Source organism: Schistocerca cancellata, chromosome 2 (genome assembly GCF_023864275.1).
Source record: "Schistocerca cancellata isolate TAMUIC-IGC-003103 chromosome 2, iqSchCanc2.1, whole genome shotgun sequence".
Classification (NCBI taxonomy): domain Eukaryota; kingdom Metazoa; phylum Arthropoda; class Insecta; order Orthoptera; family Acrididae; genus Schistocerca; species Schistocerca cancellata.
Genome location: NC_064627.1, coordinates 448,261,497 through 448,284,540, shown reverse-complemented (window position 1 = coordinate 448,284,540; position 23,044 = coordinate 448,261,497). Strand labels below are relative to the sequence as shown.

Here is a 23,044-nt window from a genome sequence, read left to right as displayed (position 1 = left end):
CATCGCATTAGTTTTCTGCGTAATCGGAATACCTAGTTTCAATGCTTTTCAGTCACCAACGTTTGCTTCCATCTGCACATCCTTTTCCACTTGCAGGGGCGCATTCTGGCGTTCTTGTTGCCGTAAATTGGCAGGGACGGTGACAGCAGTTTCGTCTGTTGATTTACTTTGATCGTTCGTTATTGCGCTCTCTATTCCGTTCCCTTGTCGCGACCGTAGTTTTACTGACGCTCACTGCCATCTTCTGCATTCTCTTCCACATCCATAGGTGCATTCTGGCGTTCCTTGTCTCGTGATGCTGCTACCAGCCTTCTTAGTTGAGTTAACTGTGTTATCACATTTGTTGCTCTCCGTTCGGTTCTCTTGCTGATCGTTGATGGATCCTGTAACTTCCTCATTTACAGTTCTCCCATTGGCAGACCCTAATGTACCCATAATGGGCTCACTCCACTCTGACATAAGAGTTGCATATGCCATTACTTCAAGTGGACGTTTTTCAATGTGCAACTGTACAGGGCGTCTACAGTTACAATTTCCCCTTAAGATTTTCAATGGAATTTCTTACAGAGCATATTTGATAGTGGTTTTCATACACAATATACGCCCTATGACCGCATACAGTCACATAAGAGGATATGTGCTTTTACAATTACACTTCAGTTATTTATTCTACTGCCATTGTTTTCTGACCGTACTTATTCTCTGTTACCGTAAAAAGTCCCACATAAAGTAAGTATTTCTCTGGTCTTTTTGAGGGTCACTTTGAATGATAAATTATACTCTCTCACACATCATAAGCCCAGGCTTGCGAACGTTATTGATACTGTGCTAACAGAGCCATCGTTCAACGAAGAAATAACACAATCAACTGGTTGCAAATAACTGTTTAATATATTGACCTAGGTTTCGAAACTCTAAGGATGCTTTCATCAGAATGGCAGTTTAAAAGCAGTAAAGTTACATTGTGAGAAAGCAATTGTCAGAGTTTAGAGTAGACATCTTCAAGTGAAAAATTAAAAAGGTTCCAGTCTTTGGTACGTACACCTTGTACAGCCTTCCCGCAGTGTAACTTTACGGCTTTTAAATTTTCATTCTACTGAAACGTAGGGCAATGTATTAGACAGCTACTTGCAACCAGTTGGCTGTCTTACTCCTCTGCTAAACTTGCATACGGTTGCTGAAAGACAGTCGTGTTCAAAACTGTCAGATCCATCATTATGCTTACATTTTACCCTACCGTTGGTGTCCCTGACTATTCATTCACAGACTCGCTATTTATGCATTTTTCATACAAATTATCCACCGTATTGTCAATCTAAAGACCTACATCAAGCATCTTGACCTCATTAATCATCCATCTCCGAAAGCGAGAGGGTTATACCTCTCTGTGGGCCATTGTAAACTAAATTTCAAGGTCTCCCTCATCGAGGAAGACATGGCACTCACAGTTCAGGTGACACACCCTGTAGTACAAAAGACACTCCGCTGTGAACATGCGCCACGCTGTACACAGCCGTAACGGACTTCCGCACGCCACGGTGGCCAAACACGGACTGCTATCCGGGCGAGTCTGACTCAGGCGCAATACACTCCCAAAAGGAAATATGCTAATGACGGCAACGAGACATTTTTCGCTCGCGTGTTTCCTCTATTCACTCGTGAATCTCCCGCTAAACCGTGAAACTTAACGTTATTATCACTGTATTCTAGTGCTCTCTGGCGAGACGTTTACAAACTTATTACTACAGCGCATAGAATTGCCAATGACAGAAACAATAAAAATCCGGATAAGTACGAGTAGGACTCGCGCGCCGAGGGACCTCTACAAACATAATCATATATGTAGATAGTTCAACGGTCCCGGGGATCGAGAATTTGGAAGATCTTTGCCTGTTGTCGATATCGATACTGGCAAGTTATCAAAATATCTGATGCAAATGGCCGTATCTTTTGACTACCTTAACGTAGCAGCTTCAAAATTTTTTACGCCGCCAGGGGACCGTAGCCTTTAGTATGTCGTTGTGTTCGACTTCTTGGACATTGAGGTGGTTAGTACTAATACAATTAATCAGAACGCTCAGAATAAGTAATACTTTATTAATTACAACAAACTTATCTTTGCTCGCCAGGCTCGCCTGTAGCTGTGAAGCTGCACACGTGGACTTGCGGTTCAGAATAGACTAAATGAGCCACGATTATGAATAGTGAATTGAAAGAAGTTTGAAATGGTCGTGCTGCTGTGGCTTCCCTACAGTCTACAGTTCGTAGACACTTGTTGACACAATTCTGATAGCGTTGATGCGTAAGCGCGGTTCACACGAGATGAAAATCTCTTCGCTCCCAGACGGTTGACACGGGCTGAGCCACGGCGAATAGGTGGCACAACGACGTAACTCCGACAGGGACTTCCTGGAGGTGGGCAGATCCGACCTAGAACAGAACTGCCCTCCTGGCATCTGGCGACGCTATTTCAGGGCAGAGGCGCGGCGGTGGCGCCTCGGAAGCACGGGAGGCAAGGCTTCTTCCTACTATCTCATTGGCACCTCGTGATACAGCTTTGCTGTGCAGTATCTCTGCTGTGGTCGACATTTCTTGCGCCGCTCTCGACATTCGACGCAATGCATATGTGACATACATGTCAACTTGATACATGGACCCGTTCCTGAGACAAAGGGGTCTTAACAGACGGACAGACAAACAATCGGATAACAAATGACAAAAAAAAGTTTTTCGTGTGCTATAATCACAAATCAACCATTTTCGGAATTTTTTCCCTTTACTTGTACTGTAGAACCTTCCTTTTGGCCATATTTCATGATAGCAGATCAACAGGAAGTACCCTCTGATTTTGACGAGTGAGTTTGCATCAAAATACGTGACATAAATGGCTTTATCTCTCGACTGCATTGCTTTACAACCTTAAATTTTTTAACACCATCAAGGTGCCATTGCCATAGTTCTTAGTGGGTAACATAAATTTCAACGTGATAACATCTACCTGTTCCCGACAAAAGTGGTTCTTAAGAGACAGGCACACACACAAGCACACAGATAACAAAGTGGTCCTATAAGGGTTCCGTTTTTACCGACTAAGGTACGGTACTCTAAAAACTGTCTAAACTACTACCTAAGCGTTATTAATAAACGGCGATTAATGAAGCATCAATGACATGTAGAGACAGGGATTCGACAGCGAAGTTCCAGACACTCTGTTGATTCCCCTTTGATGTAAGCAGCGTAACGTGAAAATCATGTGGAAGTTGACACCCTCAGCCTCTGCTAGCTCAGCTTTCGAGAGGCCCATAAGAGCTGTAATCTGCAGAATCCACGCCTCCAAGACTCTACTACGTACAGCTAAAGGACATTACAAGGCGTTGCCTGAAGACTAGCTACTACCTGTTCGAAAAATGTCGATCGATATCAACAGTTCCAAAAACGATGACTGTCATTATTCGTGTGGGTAATATTCGAAATGCGTCCGATAATTTAAATTCTGTACTGAGAAATATATTTTTATAGATATTTTGAGGGAGCTCCGCCTCTGAACGTTGAACTATGAACTGCGCCTGTGGGAAAGCACCATCGTTGCGTGACTGTAGAAGGATACGGCATGATTTAGACAGAATTTCTAGTCGGTGCGATGAATGCCAGTTTGCTCTAAATGAAGAAAAATATCAGGTAGTAAATATGAGTAGGGAAAACAATCGTTTAATGTTAGAATAAAGTATTAGTCAACATAATTATGTCGATTAAATATCTAGGCCGAACATTGCAAAGTGATATGAAAAAGGAACGAGAATATAAGATCGGTAGCAGGGAAGGCGAATGCTAGAGTTTTATTTCTTGAGAGAATTCTAAGCTTACCTGTAAAGACTACATATAGAACACTTACGTAACCCATTCCTGAGTATTGCTCGAGTGTTTGGGTTAAAGGAAGACATCGAAGCAAATGAGAGAGGCTTGGTGCTAGATTTGTTACCGGTAGATTCGATCAACGAGCGAGTGTTATGAAAACTTAGTTAATTAGTTACATGTTCCATAGATCATTTGAACAATTCTTTTAGCGAAATGATTTTACAGGATATGTATAAATGACCAGTGTCAACATTAATGAATACAATTCATTTAGTGCTACTCATGCAACTACACGCAAAAACAAGGAGGTCTTTTATTTTCATTTATTTTTATTTTATTTTTAAATGGCTACTTGTTTTCAAGCAGAAATTCGTTAGTGATACAGATAGGGTTGTCCAGGAGAAATGATTTTGAGTTAGATTTACAACTTGCTTTTCTACCTGTCAGACATTTTATGCTATTAAGCAAATGATCAAAAATTTTTGTTGCTGCCTATTGAACTCATTCCTGAGATTAGATTAGATTAGTACTTGTTCCATAGATCACGAATACGATACTTCGTAATGATGTGGAACGTGACAGGTTAATAAAAGGTGTCTATACAAGATATTACATTACACAAATATTGCATGACACTTAATATTTTTAATTTTTTTGTGGGGGTTGGGGAAATCGCCTATTTACTATATCCAAAAATTCATCTAATGAGTGAAAGGAGTTGCCTTTAAGAAATTCTTTTAATTTCCTTTTAAATGCTACACTCCTGGAAATGGAAAAAAGAACACATTGACACCGGTGTGTCAGACCCACCATACTTGCTCCGGACACTGCGAGAGGGCTGTACAAGCAATGATCACACGCACGGCACAGCGGACGCACCAGGAACCGCGGTGTTGGCCGTCGAATGGCGCTAGCTGCGCAGCATTTGTGCACCGCCGCCGTCAGTGTCAGCCAGTTTGCCGTGGCATACGGAGCTCCATCGCAGTCTTTAACACTGGTAGCATGCCGCGACAGCGTGGACGTGAACCGTATGTGCAGTTGACGGACTTTGAGCGAGGGCGTATAGTGGGCATGCGGGAGGCCGGGTGGACGTACCGCCGAATTGCTCAACACGTGGGGCGTGAGGTCTCCACAGTACATCGATGTTGTCGCCAGTGGTCGGCGGAAGGTGCACGTGCCCGTCGACCTGGGACCGGACCGCAGCGACGCACGGATGCACGCCAAGACCGTAGGATCCTACGCAGTGCCGTAGGGGACCGCACCGCCACTTCCCAGCAAATTAGGGACACTGTTGCTCCTGGGGTATCGGCGAGGACCATTCGCAACCGTCTCCATGAAGCTGGGCTACGGTCCCGCACACCGTTAGGCCGTCTTCCGCTCACGCCCCAACATCGTGCAGCCCGCCTCCAGTGGTGTCGCGACAGGCGTGAATGGAGGGACGAATGGAGACGTGTCGTCTTCAGCGATGAGAGTCGCTTCTGCCTTGGTGCCAATGATGGTCGTATGCGTGTTTTGCGCCGTGCAGGTGAGCGCCACAATCAGGACTGCATACGACCGAGGCACACAGGGCCAACACGCGGCATCATGGTGTGGGGAGCGATCTCCTACACTGGCCGTACACCACTGGTGATCGTCGAGGGGACACTGAATAGTGCACGGTACATCCAAACCGTCATCGAACCCATCGTTCTACCATTCCTAGACCGGCAAGGGAACTTGCTGTTCCAACAGGACAATGCACGTCCGCATGTATCCCGTGCCACCCAACGTGCTCTAGAAGGTGAAAGTCAACTACCCTGGCCAGCAAGATCTCCGGATCTGTCCCCCATTGAGCATGTTTGGGACTGGATGAAGCGTCGTCTCACGCGGTCTGCACGTCCAGCACGAACGCTGGTCCAACTGAGGCGCCAGGTGAAAATGGCATGGCAAGCCGTTCCACAGGACTACATCCAGCATCTCTACGATCGTCTCCATGGGAGAATAGCAGCCTGCATTGCTGCGAAAGGTGGATATACACTGTACTAGTGCCGACATTGTGCATGCTCTGTTGCCTGTGTCTATGTGCCTATGGTTCTGTCAGTGTGATCATGTGATGTATCTGACCCCAGGAATGTGTCAATAAAGTTTCCCCTTCCTGGGACAATGAATTCACGGTGTTCTTATTTCAATTTCCAGGAGTGTATATGGCTATCTGTCAGACTTTTGATGCTATTAGGTAAGTGGCCAAAGACTTTAGTGGCAGCATAATTTACCCTCTTCTGAGACAAAGTTAGATTTAACCTTGAGTAGTGAAGATCATCCTTTCTCCTAGTGTTGTAGCCATGTACACTGCTATTACTTTTGAATTCGTTCGGATTGTTAATAACAAATTTCATAAATGAATATATATATTGTGAGCCTACAGTGAAGATCTCTGGCTCTAAAGATCTCTGAGCCACTGACAGCTTTAATAGGGATAATGAAGATCATTTTTCCTTCTGGTGTTGTAGATATGGATATCACTGTTCATTTCAAATTGTTATGGTTTATTTATGACGGATTACATTAGCGTATATATGTGTTGTGATGGTGCAGTTAAAATGCCTATCTCCGTGACTGACGTGATGTCCATGGGTTAACACCACATATTATTCTGACTGCTTGCTTTTGTGCAATCGATACTTTCTTTCTAAGTGATGAGTTAACCCAGAAAATTATTCCATAAGACATTGTTGAATGAAAATATGTAAAATATGTTAGAAGTCTGATTAGTTTGTTTCCGAGATTAGGAACTCAAGTTCAGTAATATGTTTCTTCCAGTTCAAGTTTTCATCCACATGTACACCCAAAAATTTGGAGCATTTTGCTCTGTTTACTAACTTCTCATGTGCTCCACCAATTCTTGGTATGGCTCTGTTTGTTGTACAGAAATGTATGTAGTGGGTCTTTTTCAATATTTAGGTGAAATTCATTTTCTAAGAACAACTTAATAATTCTTTTAAAAATGTCATTTACCATTTCTTCTCTTGCTTTCTCTATAATGGAATTTATTATAACACTAGTAATGTTTGCAGGAGTACGATTTCTACTTGCTGAATATTATGTGGGAGGTCGTTCACACATATAAGGTATAGAAGTGAACTCAAAATTGAACCCTGTGTCATTCCCTTTGTGGTTTATCCCCACTAACTAAAAATTTTCTACCCTTTCAAGGTGGTTTTAATTATTGAGCACAACCTTTTGCATTAAGTGTGTTAGGCATGATTTAACCATCTTTGCGTAATGCTTTCAGTTCGACAGAACATGAGTTTTTCTAAGTGAGTAACATGATCTACATAATCAGACATCTTGGAAAGACAATAAAAAATAACATCTGGCCATATTTTATTATTTAGGGTTTGTGCTATTTGACCAGCGAATATATAAATAAAATTTTCAGTCGAGCAATCCTTCTGGAATCCAAGCTGTTTCCACTTAAGTGTAAGACTACACTTCAGTACATTACTTCGTCGAATATTTTGGAAAAAGATTTCAGTAAGGAAATTGGACGATAACTCTTTAAATCTGTCTTGTCACGTTTCTTGTGAAACCGTCTGCAAATATTCTCTGTGCCAGTGGTACATTGCATACATTACTTATTAAGCTGGAAAAAGTGCCTCTTTTGTGGACTAACGAGTTTAAGATATGCTCTTACTTTTTCAAGTGAACAATTTAATCTTATTTTTGCTGCAACATTTAGAAAGTTATTGTTGAAGTTATTTGCAACTTGTGAATTATCAGTCACAATGTTGTAATTTAGTTTAATTTTAATTGTTATGGTGTCTTGTACACTGGCTGTCCTGTCTCCCATTTGACAATATCCTATATAGTTTTAACCTTATTATCTGCATTATTTATGTCAGGACTAGCATACTTCTGGACATTTTAATGACTTTTCTTAAAATACTACACTATTCCTTGTAGTATGCATGTAATATCCGGTCTTCACTTACTCTGGCCTTTATATAAATTTCCCTCTACCTCTCATATGAGATTTTAATTCCCTTAGATATCCACAGCTTCCTTGTTTTTTAATAGATCTTCTGGAGAATTTTTTTGGAAAGCAGCTTTCAAATATTGACACAAATGTACTATGGACTAAATTGAATCTGACGTTAGCATCTCTTTCTATACATCCATCATTCCATTACACCCCATTTAACTTATTCTTAAAACATTGTATACTGTTCTCATCAATAAACCTCACTGCTTTGTATGAACCTGCCTCAGAGTTGTGAAGTGACATATTGTTTATTTCCATTAATTGTGCATGATGATCAGATATTCCATTAGCAGTTGGGTGCATATTAATTGTTTCAGCCTTAGACTGTCTATAAAAATCTTATCCGTCAGTGCCCTACTACCTTGCTATATACGAGCTGGAAAACTGACTGGTGAAATTAGACTGAAACATCCAAATAATAATTCATTTTTCCTGTCCATATCTTTTAAGAAAGCTACATTGAAGTCTCCACATACTACTAACTGTTTCTTCTTGTCTGACAAGTAGCTCAATAGTGCATCTAAATCTCTCATAAATAGATGAAAGTTTCCTATAGGGGATCTGTACATCGTTACAATTATCAGAGAAATATTATGCAATAACAACCCTCCAGCACATGCTTCTAGGTTCTGATCAACACAAAAACTGTTTGTCTGAATATTTTTGACTGTGTGTCCAACTTTTATATACGATGCAACTCCTTTTTCCATGTGAACTCTACACGAAACTGATGCAACTCTATAATCCTTTAAATGTAACTTTTTCATCCCTGTGATTAATATCTATTACTTCACAATTTTCAATATCTTCTGGGCATACAAGAAGTTCAAGAAATACTTTTTGAACTGAAATGGGAACCTTTGGAGGGAAGACGACGTTCTTTTCACGAAATGATATTGAGAAAATTTAGGGAACCAGTATCTGCGACTGTCTTCAAAACGATCCTACTGCCACCAACGTACATCTTCTTGATCTCATGGATGTACAGAACAAACTGGATTTCATGCTAATGGGCTTTGCGGGAACCATTTTGATTTATACACTGGCACGGCTTTTGCATGTCGTATGTGTTCGTTACCGAATAACGAATATTCCACGAGACTCGAAGTACCGTTTCGTTACCGCCTCAAACACTTCGTCGCAGGCAGTTGTGACGTCTCCTGGAAAGCCCTATAAAAATTAAATTAAACCTATATCAGACGTGTAAATGTGAAGTGTGAAGAAAGTACGGAACTGAGTGTATTTCTGCCGATAAAGACCTTAGCTAATACGCCATATAAGTATAAAACCTCAACTGATTAATTTGATATTTCTTGCATTAAAATGGTTAAATAAAAAAAGGAGTTTAGTATCAAAGAGTAACTATACAATGTAAAGACATTATTTGTAGCCATGGAATCTTATCTCATTAAAGTTAAAAAAGACTTGGTTCAAAGATCGCATACTACTTTTGTCTCTGCTGTTGGAGAATTAAGTTGCTTAGCTGCTCTGATGAACTAAGTGTTTGATGTATGTATGTTCCGTTACAATATATGGTCAAAAGTGAATTTCTCCTGTTCTTATTCAAAACCTCTCCATCCCTGTTGAAATATTTAACTGAAAATAGTTATTTAAAATGAGTTGTGTAGAAGACTGCCCATCTGGCTTTCTTATGTCGTAATGGCTCACAGGCGGCCATTACGAGGAATTTAATTAAAATATTAAATATTGGGCTTGATCCTCAAGCTAACATAATAAATACTTTGAACACTGATAATATTTTCAAGCATTAATATTTGCAAAGCTCATTTCATGAGAATTTTTACGGAATTGCATGGATAGATTTAAACTGCAGTAGGCAACAAGGCTTAGGTCTGCTTCACGATATCTTTGAGTTTGCATTTAAATTTATAACTGACAGGAAAAGGCTTATCCTAAAATGAAGCCAGTGTGATATCAATGAAATTATTTATCTTGAATACAAATCCTTACGCTACGTTGGTGGTTACATCGCCTCTCTCTTAGCAACAATTAATTTAACGGGCAATAACAGTAATAGTTTCATGCTACTTCTGATTATCTTTGATCTAGCCGCGAGTTTGTATAACGTAATTAAACCGTTACAAGCAAAACTGTACCAGTTTTTACGAATATTTGTGACTGTGTAGCAATCTTGATTATCGTCGACGTATATGTAAGCCGCATTTAAGAGCGTGCAGAATATGCGCAACGCCAACTGTGTTAAATGTCCTTTGCCTTTTTCGCAACAACCTTTAATGCAAAGAATAGAGAAACGGACGGGGCAAGTCGGTAGTTTTCGTATTCCGCCAGTTCGTTACCCACAGCGGATTCGGAGTAACGGAAACTATGCCTTACTCGTCTGTCTTCTTTCCCGCAAGAATTGACTCAGTGTTTACTCCGTATTCCTCTACTTACTTGTTTTAAGCGGAAGAATATATTTTACCCCGCACTATGTTTTCTTTCCCTCAAGCAATTTGTGTCCCACTGAGTTTCAGTCAGAGTATTCGTAATCCTCCAGTTCGTTCGTTTCACACGCTACAGTTGCCGGCATACTTGCATCGCTCTGCCTTGCCACTACGGAGGCTGGCTGCTGAACTATAGAAAAAGTGGTTTGACGATTCAATTGAAAAATATTTTGCCATGACAAAGAGTTCAATCCTTGTAGCTTCAGCTGTTATAATCACTGCCAGTACAGCCATGGAGACTGGCCATCAGTATATAAGAGAGAAAATCTACCCAGGAAAGAAAATGCCCACTCAGATGCCGCATTCACAATTATGGTTACACCTACAACTTTCTACGATAGCAAAAAGTATTTCTGTGTACGGTTACATCACTAATAACGGTCAGTATGTCTCAACTTACTGATCCCCGCCACCCCATGAACCATGGGCCTTGCCGTTGGTGGGGAGGCCTGCGTACCTCAGCGATACAGATAGCCGTACCATAGGTGCAACCGCAACAGAGGGGGATCAGTTGAGAGGCCAGAGAACAGTCTGCTCCCTTTTCAATAGTTGCAGGGGCAACAGCCTGGATGATTGACAGATCTGGCCTTGTAAGATCAACCAAAACGGCCTTGTTGTTTTGGTACTGTGAAGGCTGAGAGCAAGGGCAAACTACAGCCGTAATTTTTCCCGAGGGCATGAAGCTTTACTGTATGGTTAATGATGATGACGTCCTCTTGGGTAAAATATTCCGGAGGTAAAATGGTCCCCCATTCGGATCTCCGGGAGGGGACTACTCAAGAGGATGTCGTTATCAGAAGAAAGAAAACTGGCGTTCTACGGATCGTAGCGTGGAATGTCAGATCCCTTAACTGGGCAGGTAAGTTAGATCATGTAAAAACGGAAATGGATAATTTAAAGTTAGATATAGAAGAAGTTAGCGAAGTTCGGTGGCAGGAGGAATAGGACTTCTAGTCAGGTGAATGCAAGGTTGTAAGTAAAAACCCAAATAGGAGTAACGCAGGAGTAGGTTTAATAATGAATAAGAAAATAGGAACACGATAAAGCTAGTATGAACAGCATAATGAAAGCATTATCGTAGCCAAGATATACACGAAGCCCACACCCACCAGAGTAGTATATCTTTATATGACAACTAGCTCATAGACACGAAGCCCACACCCACCACAATAGTTCAAGTTTATATAACAACTAGCTCCGCAGATGATGAAGAGACTGAAGAAATGTATGATGAGATAAAAAAATTATTCATATAGTCGAGGCAGACGAAAATGTAATAATCACGGAGGACTGGAATTCTATAGCAGGGAAAGAAAGAGAAGGAAAAATAGTAAGTGAATACGGACTGGGGGAAAGGAATGAAAGAGGAGCCACATGGCAGAATTCTGCACAGAGCATAATTTAATCATCGCTAACACTTGATTTAGGAATCATGAAATAAAGTTGTATACGTGGAAGAAACCGGGAGGCACTAGAAGGCTTCAGATTGATTACATAACGGCAAGACAGACTTTGAATTGTAAGACATTTCCAGGGGCAGATATGGACTCTGACAACAATTTATTGGTTATGAACTATAGATTAAAACTGACGAAATTGCTGAAAAGTAGGAACTTAAGGAGACGGGACCTGCATAAAATGAAAGGCCCAAAGGTTATTGCGAGTTTCAGAGTGAGAATTAGGGAACGATTGACAAGAACATGGGAAAGGAATACAGTAGAAGAAGAATGGGTAACTTTGACGCATGGAATAGTGAAGGCAGCAGAGGATCAAGCAGTAGAAATCAGTGAGTAACACAAAAGACCTTGAATACAACTGACGAAAAGAGAAAATATAAAAATCCAGTAAATGAAGCAGGCGAAAGGGAATCTGAAAATGAGACTGACAGGAAATGCAAAATGGCTAAGCCGGAATGGCTGGAAGACAAATGTAAGGATTTAGAAGCATAAATCACTAGGGGAAACCTCATACAGGAAAATTAAAGAGACCTTTGAGAAAAGAGAACAATCTTCATGAATATCAAGAGATCAGATGGAAAACCAGTCCTAAGAAAGAAGGGTAAGCTGGTAGCTGGAAGGAGTATATAGAAGTCCTATACAAGGAAGATGTACCTGAGGGCAATGCTCTAAAAATGGAAGAGGACATAGATGAAGGTGAGATGGGAGATAAGATACTGCGAGAAGAATTTGATAGAGCACTGAAAGATCTAAGTTGAAACAAGTCCCCGGGAGTAGACAACATTCCGTTACACTTTCTGATAGCCTTGGGAGAGCCAGTGATGACAAAGCTCTTCCATTTGGTGAGCAATATGTGTGAGACAGGCGAAATACCCTCAGATTTCAAGAAGAATATAATAATTCCAATTCCAAAGAAAACAGGCGCTGACAGATGTGAAAACTGCCGAACTATAAGTTTAATAAGTCATGGTTGCAAAATACTAACAAGAGTTCTTTACAGAAGAATGGAAAAACTGGTAGAAGCCGATCGTGGGGAAGATCAGTTTGGAATCCGGAGAAATGTAGGAACATACGAGTCAATACTGACTCTACGACTTCTCCTAGAAGATAACCTACGTTTCTAGCATTTTTCGACTTAGAGAAAGCTTCTGTCAATATTGACTGAGTATTCTCTTTGAAACTCTGAGTGTAGCTGCGGTAAAATACAGGGAACGAAAGGCTAATTACAACTTGTACAGAAACCACATGGCAGTTATAAGAGTCGATGGGCGTGAAAGGGAAGCAGTAATTGAGAAGGAAGTGAGACAGGGTTGTAGCCTATCCATGATGTTATTCAATCTGTACATTGAGCAAGCAGTAAAGGGAACAAAAGAAAGATTTGGAGTAGGAATTTAAGTCCAGGGAGACGAAACGTTTGCGTTTCTGAAGAAGTGAAATTTGTTAACATTGAGTATAGATTTAAGTGTCAAGAAGTTTTCTCTGAAAGTACTTGTATGTAGTGTAGCCATGTATGTCAAAGAAACATAGACGATAAACAGTTTAAACAGAAAGAGAATAGAAGCTTTTGAGATACTGTCCTACAGAAGACTGCTGAATACTAGATGGGTAGATCACGTAACTAATGAGTAAGTACTGAATGGAATTGGAGAGACAAGAAATTTGTGGCACAAGCTGAATAAAAGAAGGAATTGGTTGGTAGGACACATCAAGGGATCACCAATTTAGTACTGGAGACAAACGTAGGGAGTAAAAATAGTAAAGGATGACAAAGAAATGAATACAGCTAGCAGATTCAGGAGGATGTAGGCTGCAGTAGTTACTCTCAGATGAAAAGGCTAGCACAGGATAGTGTAATATGGATAATTGCATTAAACCAGTCATCGGACCGAAGACCACAACAACATGTCTCGACAAAACCGAACACATACCGTACAAAATTTAGTCGTTACCTTTACAGTTCTACAAATAAGAGTTGTTCAGCCTCCAGCAAAGTCATCATACGCGAGCACAACGTGAGTTCCATAATTCTACGAGAAACTGACTCCACTGATGTGAGGTCTATAATCGTGCGCATCCGTCTTGCGACGTTTCTTATACATTCAAACGACCTGCGTCACGCGCTTCGTTGTTCCTACAGCTTATGATAAAATGAGTCTAGAAGAGGGAGGCCGGTTTCTCCTCGTAGTCAGTGTAAAATCTACCGGCACCAGATCAGAATCTGTGGCCATTCCTCTACCGGGCGATATGAACTCTTTTTCAATTCTACGCTCACTTATTTCTGTATCCTTCATTTCCCACCAGGGTAACAGTAAAAATATATTTGCTGGTGTCTTCTTCGGTGAAGCAGTTTCAGAAGGCAGAATTCGGTATTCTAGCTTCCGGTTCCTCATCTTCCGTTTCGGTGCCGTCATTATCAACGAGCATTTGGACGAATGTCTTCGTTCAGTTGACTGATTCTACAATGGACGGAAGTTTTTAGATTTCTTTTGACAACTCAGCCATCGAACTGGATGCTTCTCACGTAGCTGTTGTTATGCTTATTATGACTTCGTCAGCGAGAGCTCAGCATAATTTGAATCTGGCATGCAACTCTGCTTTCGTGGTAGCTTCCTGATATTATTATTGAACCATGGTGGGATCTTCCCATCGCTCACTATCTTGCACGGCAGCAATTTATATGGCGCACGAGCTGAAGTTCCCTTGGATTTCTGCCAGAGATCGTCCTCATTCTCTTCCCTATGACTGTAAGATCGCTGCTGACTGCGCATGTAGTTTATAACTGATTTTAGGATTCCGTATCTCAAACAGAACCGTCTGTCTGTCTGTCTAACTGACTGGCTGTCTCTGCGATTTAAAAATCCTTTCTATCAGGAGCGGGTAGATGTATCAAGCTAAAATTTATGGAATGTATCAAGGTCCACTGTCCCTTGGAGGTGTAAAAAATTGAATCTTCCAAGTCAATGCAGTCAAAAGATAGGGAGATTTACGTCACATATTTTGATACTCACGAACTCACTAATCAAAAACTTCCAGTTGATCCACAATCATGAAATTTGGCAAGACGCAAATATTCATTATAAAACTAAAGGCAAAAATTCAAATATTGTGAATTTGTAATTATTCCCACGAGAAACAAAATTTTATCATTTCTTGTCAGACTCTCTGTCTGTTTGTCCGTCTGTTAAGACTCCTGTTCCTTAGGAATGGGTAGACGTATAAAGATGAAATTTATAAAAGACACTAAGGTTTGAGGCCCCTTGGTGGTGTAAGAAACGTAAGCTTCTAAGTCAATGCGGTCAAAAGATAAGGCTATTTATGTCACATGTTTTGATACTTGCAAATTCACTCATTAAAACTTATAAGGTACTTCCTGTTGACCTAGAACTGAAATCTGGCAAGAAGCAAGGTCTCACAGTACAAGTAGAGGAAAAATCAGAAGTGTTAATTTGTAACTAAATCACATGAAAAGAATATTTCTTTTACCTTTTGCCATTCGACTTCAAACTTAAAATTAAAACACCCAGGAAAACCTCAAAATTCTCAGACATGATATCTTATCATATTGTAGGGAAGCAGCATACTCACACCTTATAAAATTCACATCAGTCTTTCCGTTATGTGCCAGCCTAGTCCGCTGTAACTAGCTCTGACGTCATAAATATTGCGCAATACTTTAAAATGAAGTAAATAACCTGAAACGTTTCTAGAATGTCAGGAGTAATACAAAATCAATATGTGTTGGATATCAATTCAATAACTTTAACCATTTTCGAAATTTAGATGTTTTTCTGTAAAAATCATTGGCGCAACAGAAAAGAGCTAGAAACTTAAAAATTTATGTTTAGATTCCTTTTGCATAATAATTTAGTAGAAACAGTATTCTGGATCTCACAAATTAAAATTTTAGTTGAAATTCATGATTTTCTGGTTTTTGTCTTAGAAATTAAGGAAGCAAGATAGATTAAGTAGGCGAATAAATAAAGCTAGGATGTTTAAATTTAAGTAGAAGGGAGATCCGCTATAATCATAAAAATGTGAGAAGTTTCAACAGAAAAACTATAAAACTATAGCTATAGCGTATCTCCAAAGAGCAAGTTCAGAGCTCGTCTACTGCGTGTAGTGTAATTAAATTAATTCTCTCGCCCAAAACATTTGATTTAGCCATGTCAAACTATTATTATGATTACTTACTTGTGTGCTAATTGCACAAATAAATTGAAAGCTTCATTGGCCATAAGCAAAGGAAGCAATGATTTATTCGATAACTTAGCCTATGCGCAAATTGAGACGCGTATCCCAGATAGCACAGTAAGCCGGTTTCAAACTTGTTTCCAGCTGTAAAGTTCAAGTATATAAGCTTGATCAAAGCTGGAATATTCAAGCCTGTTAGCTGGATTCTAGCTTGAAATAAACATCAAAGTTGGCAGAGTTCAAGCTATATTTCTAGCTTGACTTATCAAGCTTGGCTCCAGCTGTATCTACACACGTGGAATACAGCCTGGTATTTACAGCTTGTTTTAAGCTATATAAATATTAATCTGAATTTATTGAACCTAATTAATTACGTTACGTAATATTTAACATTTGTAACATTAACGTACCGAACTGTTTTCTAGTATAAAACAAACTTGTCAACGAACCACAACCATTAACGCGCGTCACAAAGGTAAAATGGCCGTAAACGTAACTTTACGTTACGTAATGTTTAACATTTGTAACATTAACGTACCGAACTGTTTTCTAGTATAAAACAAACTTGTCAACAAACCACAACCGTTAACGCGCGTCACAAAGGTAAAATGGCCGTAAACATAGCAAGGCTCAGAAAAGTAAATAAAATAAGATAAAACAGAACTGGAGACAGCCACACTCAAACCAAACTCCGCGCTGTCATGACGTCACACACGACAACACCCTTACGTCACGGCTTATAAACGCTTGTGGCGCTTCCCGTGGACGTCTATGGAAGCTATGCTGCGCGCGCATCTGCTGTACAGCCTTCCAGGGAAATTACAGTTTATTTCAAGCTTGGGAAAATTATTTTAATTCAAGCTAAATTTTTACAGCTTGATGTAAACTGTGTAACAGGTTGATTTTTCAATCTTGAATTTTCAACTGAACGTAAACTCAGTATCCACCTTGAAATAAGCTTGAGTGCTAGCTGGAATAGCGCGTGTGGCGCGACGCAGCGCAGCGCGCGTTTTTGTGACATCACAGGTTCAAATGGGAACGCGCAAATTGCGACGCGACGCGACTGGGACGCGACACGCGCCTGCGCCAGGTCGCGCGGCGTTGTGGTTGAGGCACGGTTTCTCGCGCCGCGCGTCGCGCTTGCCTCGCTAGCACCGTGGGAAATTTGAGGCGGGGAGCGGAAAAGTAGCCCGGCCATATGCTCACATCGGAACGGCGCATATCAGCAGTGGTAGTATTGCCAATACGATAAATTTTGCCTTACTGTGTACTGAACTTTATTGCCTTTGGGTAGTGTTTCGCTTTTCGCCATTTAAACGCTCCAGCTTTCTTCGTTAGCACGTTATACTGTTCTGTTATTTATATCTGCATAGTTTTGTTTTGTTTTTCTTCTGTCAAGAAAAATGTATACTTCAGTAACTGATGAGCCATTGGCCACTGGAATTGCACCATATGCCTCCGTGATGTTTTCAGATCGCAAGAAGGGACAGAGGGTAGTGAATAAAGAAGCAAGGAATATGATAAAATCATGTGATTAAGAATCAAGGCAGGAAAGTAAAGCAAGGTTACATTCTCGCTGCCTAGTAAGCTAGCGTATCTGTACGATCTGTTACAAAAATTTAGAAAGGGATAATCTCCACAAGTGTGATCCCTTTGTGCTTGTGGTAAAAAGCGTCCAAGATCTGAAGTATAGAAGTTTCACTGTGATTTCTCTGATATGGATGTAATAATGTAATACGACACACTGTACTACATGCATGTGAACAACATATTTCCACTGCAAGCTAGAAACAGTCGAAAAGCAGTCTCAAATAACAACATTTTAATTGGTTCGCCGTAATGAGAAAAAGCATTTCAATTGTGGCATGGACATTATCAGCATTAATAAACTAATTATACAACAACAGGCTATACAAATGAAGAAAATGGTCGGTATTATTACGAAAGTAGGAATATCCTAAAAGTGTGTTATGATTAGATATATTTAATTTGTTGAGCTACGGTCGCAGGTTCGAATCCTGCCTCGGGCATGGATGTGTGTGATGTCCTTGGGTTAGTTAGGTTTAAGTAGTTCTAAGTTCTAGGGGACTGATGACCACAGATGTTAAGTCCCATAGTGCTCAGAGCCATTTGAACCATTTAATTTGTTGAAATGTGCTGCTGACAAAGGCAGATCTACTTTCATGACAATGTTTTTCGAACTCCATCTCACAAGGCACACAAGGCTAGCTTGTGCATTCCTGTCGCGCGCATTATCCTTCGCTGCTGACAATACACTGACCATTGTGTTGTGCGACAGATCATTTGTTTATTTTTCTCAATAATAACTATTTTATTCGCGATCACGCATTGTTAGTTTGGCAAGCCCTAGGTGAGTAAACAGTATCTGGCATGTGCCTATCATTTCGCCTGAAGGAACGCTCGTCATTATTTACTGCTCAGATCAAGAGAAGGAATAAAATTCTTCGGTAAGTTTCCATTCCAGTCGCTCAGTGTTAAAAATACGATGGGTTACGGGGATTCCACCAAAATTCCAACAGAATTGCCAATCTGTTTTTGTGTGAGTTGTTAACCTTTTCTCATTCGAAGAAGCATCACTATTTATGAGTAAAGGCCACATTTTTCTTGGTGACTGGTTTAATTGTACTTCCTTTGTCACAATGTAATTTGTCAAACTCATCTCACAGCAGCTATTGAGACAGAATTCCGAAACGGAGGGCCTCATTAAACAAGTAATTGGCAGAGCTCAATAGCTTACGAAAAACCTCATAATATCGGTAGATAAGAAAGTTCCGTGTGTTTAGTAACTGGCAAAACACTCTCCTCCTTGTGTGCTATCATTCGCCAAACTTTCGTTTCGATGTCTCAAGCGGTTTAGGAGATACGAGAGATGTTGCGAGTATTTCATTCTCGCGGGCGTGAGATGGGAAGTGAGCGCGCTACATGGGATCCATTTTCTCGAGATCTCCTCCCAAGTCCAAACAAAAATTCAGCATGTTAGCTAAATTTCATACGCAGCAACATATGGTGTAATAAGCACCAAACGCAAAATCATAGCGACCCCTAATTTTCGTTGCAAACTTTTTGAGTTTTGCGTAGTGTCTTACTAAAATGTGTACATCACAATAAGAATGGTCATTAGCGAGGTGATGGGCACTTCGTCACGAAGCTGACATATAACGCTACTAGTAAGGCAAAAATCATATATTTTCAGAGAATAGTTTCTGTAAAATCGTTTGAGAAAGATAAGAGGTTGCGCGCGCTTCGGTTCAGTCAGCGCAGAGCGTCGCCAGTCGGCGCGTGCGAAGTGTGGTGTACGTGTCGCAATATGCGTTGGAGCCGCGCGACCCGTGCGGCACGTGCGTGTCGCGCTGTAGTGTCGTGCCACGTCACACGTGCTATACGCTTCTCAATTTGCGCCTAGCCTTAAAGTGGTGCATTACTAGCCCAGCGGCTAGTCAGGAGAGCAGATTTGATCAGGCGTTCCCTTAGCCGTCCGCACCGCGGCTTGATATGTAAGAACGCTGCGCGAGAAAAGGAAGGCTCCAGTTCTCTCCAGACGCTGATTAGCGCACCACCTGTGCCGGGAGTCGCGTCGCGTCGGTATCGTTGATATAAACAGCCTCGGATGCAGTAACAAGTTACTCGGGATACACGTAACCATGAAATCGTTTTCGAGTGAAGTGTTAATTTTGGGATGACGTTAATGATCTATCTTTAGTTTGCGTATGTCGTATTTTCACGTGCCGCCGCAGGACAGACATTCTACCATTATTAGCGTGGCGTTCGATGAACATTATCATCAAATTATTGCGAGCATTCACTTAAACATTTAATTTGAACAGTTGTAGTGGCATCAGTGCATTAGACTCTGAACTGCTCTGGTAGTCGGATTGTGTGATTTCTTTTTGGTCTGTGACTTTCAGAATATAGTGAATATTTTAGAGAGAATGGTTTTTGATTATGAATCCCAGATAATCTCCTAATTCCTCAGAGCTATAAGCTGTAGCTATAAATGTACACTCCTGGAAATGGAAAAAAGAACACATTGACACCGGTGTGTCAGACCCACCATACTTGCTCCGGACACTGCGAGAGGGCTGTACAAACAATGATCACACGCACGGCACAGCGGACACACCAGGAACCGCGGTGTTGGCCGTCGAATGGCGCTAGCTGCGCAGCATTTGTGCACCGCCGCCAGTTTGCCGTGGCATACGGAGCTCCATCGCAGTCTTTAACACTGGTAGCATGCCGCGACAGCGTGGACGTGAACCGTATGTGCAGTTGACGGACTTTGAGCGAGGGCGTATAGTGGGCATGCGGGAGGCCGGGTGGACGTACCGCCGAATTGCTCAACACGTGGGGCGTGAGGTCTCCACAGTACATCGATGTTGTCGCCAGTGGTCGGCGGAAGGTGCACGTGCCCGTCGACCTGGGACCGGACCGCAGCGACGCACGGATGCACGCCAAGACCGTAGGATCCTACGCAGTGCCGTAGGGGACCGCACCGCCACTTCCCAGCAAATTAGGGACACTGTTGCTCCTGGGGTATCGGCGAGGACCATTCGCAACCGTCTCCATGAAGCTGGGCTACGGTCCCGCACACCGTTAGGCCGTCTTCCGCTCACGCCCCAACATCGTGCAGCCCGCCTCCAGTGGTGTCGCGACAGGCGTGAATGGAGGGACGAATGGAGACGTGTCGTCTTCAGCGATGAGAGTCGCTTCTGCCTTGGTGCCAATGATGGTCGTATGCGTGTTTGGCGCCGTGCAGGTGAGCGCCACAATCAGGACTGCATACGACCGAGGCACACAGGGCCAACACCCGGCATCATGGTGTGGGGAGCGATCTCCTACACTGGCCGTACACCACTGGTGATCGTCGAGGGGACACTGAATAGTGCACGGTACATCCAAACCGTCATCGAACCCATCGTTCTACCATTCCTAGACCGGCAAGGGAACTTGCTGTTCCAACAGGACAATGCACGTCCGCATGTATCCCGTGCCACCCAACGTGCTCTAGAAGGTGTAAGTCAACTACCCTGGCCAGCAAGATCTCCGGATCTGTCCCCCATTGAGCATGTTTGGGACTGGATGAAGCGTCGTCTCACGCGGTCTGCACGTCCAGCACGAACGCCGGTCCAACTGAGGCGCCAGGTGGCAATGGCATGGCAAGCCGTTCCACAGGACTACATCCAGCATCTCTACGATCGTCTCCATGGGAGAATAGCAGCCTGCATTGCTGCGAAAGGTGGATATACACTGTACTAGTGCCGACATTGTGCATGCTCTGTTGCCTGTGTCTATGTGCCTGTGGTTCTGTCAGTGTGATCATGTGATGTATCTGACCCCAGGAATGTGTCAATAAAGTTTCCCCTTCCTGGGACAATGAATTCACGGTGTTCTTATTTCAATTTCCAGGAGTGTATTTCTCAGATGAAGTGGGCACTAGGAATTCTAATTACAGGCTTCACGTTTTGCTAATCACTTTCTGGTTGCCAATATTGTAGTTAGAGAGCCAGTGTTGAGAACCGCAAACAGCATAAATAGAAAACATTTATTCTGTTAATCCACCCGCCGCCCCACAATATCAATGTCAATAACAGGTAAAATCGCCAAGATACTTGATTCCCCAACGGATGAACTGTCTGTATACGTATTGTAATGTATTAAACTGGGGTCCTATAAACGATGGAGAGGCTTCGTCCAGCCTTAGTCCTCAGTGGTTCACAGCCCCACAACAGGCCACAACAGTCCACCCAGCCCACCGCCGCCCCACACTGAACCCAGGGTTATTGTGCGGTGCGGCCCCCATTGGACCCCCCCCCCCCCCTCCTCCCAAGAACATCTCATACCAGACGAGAGTAACCCTAAATGTCTGCGTGGTAGAGTAAAAAAAATGTTCAAATGTGTGTGAACTCATATGGGACCTAACTGCTAAGGTCATCAGTACCTAAGCTTACACACTACTTAACCTAAATTATCCTAAGGACAAACATACACACCCACGCCCGAGGGAGGACTCGAACCTCCGCCGAGATCAGCCGCACAGTCCATGACTGCAGCGCCTAAGACCGCTCGGCTAATCCCGCGCGGGTGGTAGAGTAATTATGGTGTACGCGTATGTGGAAACGGTGTTTGCGCAGCAATTGCCGACACAGTGCAGCTGTGGCGGAATAGGGGAACCAGCCCGCATTCGCCGAGGCAGATGGAAAACCGGCTTAAAAACCAACCATCCACAGGTTGGCCGGCACACCGGACATCGACATTAATCCGCCGGGCGGATTCATGCCGGGGACCGGCACGTTTTCCCGCTCGGAAGCAGCGCGTTAGACCGCACGGCGAGCCGGGCGGGTTCTATGTACGTAACGAAGTTTGCACGGAACTCTCAGAACGCGACCCCTACTCGCACCTGGTCAATTTTTATTTTTGGGAAAAAGAAACAGTTTTTAATTTATTATGAGAGCATCTAACAAAGACAGTGACGCCGTATAGGCTGATTGGTCTCAGGAATGGTGTGGGGCAAGTGATGGCCTGGGAGGTTGCTCTCTTGCAGGATTGCACTACCTACCACTGCGACTGGTGTTCTCATATTTATAATTCATTTGTTGCTGTTTTTACATATGATCTGTACCCTGAAATTAACTGCAGGCCGTGTTACACATTTATCATTGTCGCTACAATTTACAGAACGTCAATAACATTGTTTTCTTTTTTATAAATAACTATCTGTACAGTCCCAAAATCAGACGCTTGAAGTGGAGCAGAACAAGCTGCCGCCACCGCTGACCTGCTGCACGACGTCCTCGGCGCCCCAGCAGTAGAGGTAGATCTGCATCGTGGGCGTCGGCAGCGCCGCCGCACACCGGAACACAGCGCTGACGTCCGGGCTCTAGAGAGAGAGGAGGAGCACAAGTCATAGCCGGTGTCTGTTGCAGGATACAGGCACCAACTGCCGTCTTATACATACTGCACTGTTTAAAGTGCAAGAACTCGTAAGTGAGGAACTTTCTCTCGGCCGGCTGGTTTATTATGATTAAGGAACTGACTGC

The 23,044-nt window shown here is 42.4% G+C and overlaps 1 protein-coding gene across 1 annotated transcript in view; it reads right to left on the bottom strand.

The window, feature by feature from the left end:
* Positions 1-23,044, bottom strand: part of LOC126154917 (odorant receptor 43a-like) — a 137,517-nt gene that overhangs the window by 40,371 nt on the left and 74,102 nt on the right. The window contains exon 6 of the mRNA XM_049916195.1: positions 22,783-22,884. Within this exon, the coding sequence (XP_049772152.1) occupies positions 22,783-22,884 (102 nt within the window). The remainder of the gene's footprint in view (positions 1-22,782; positions 22,885-23,044) is intronic.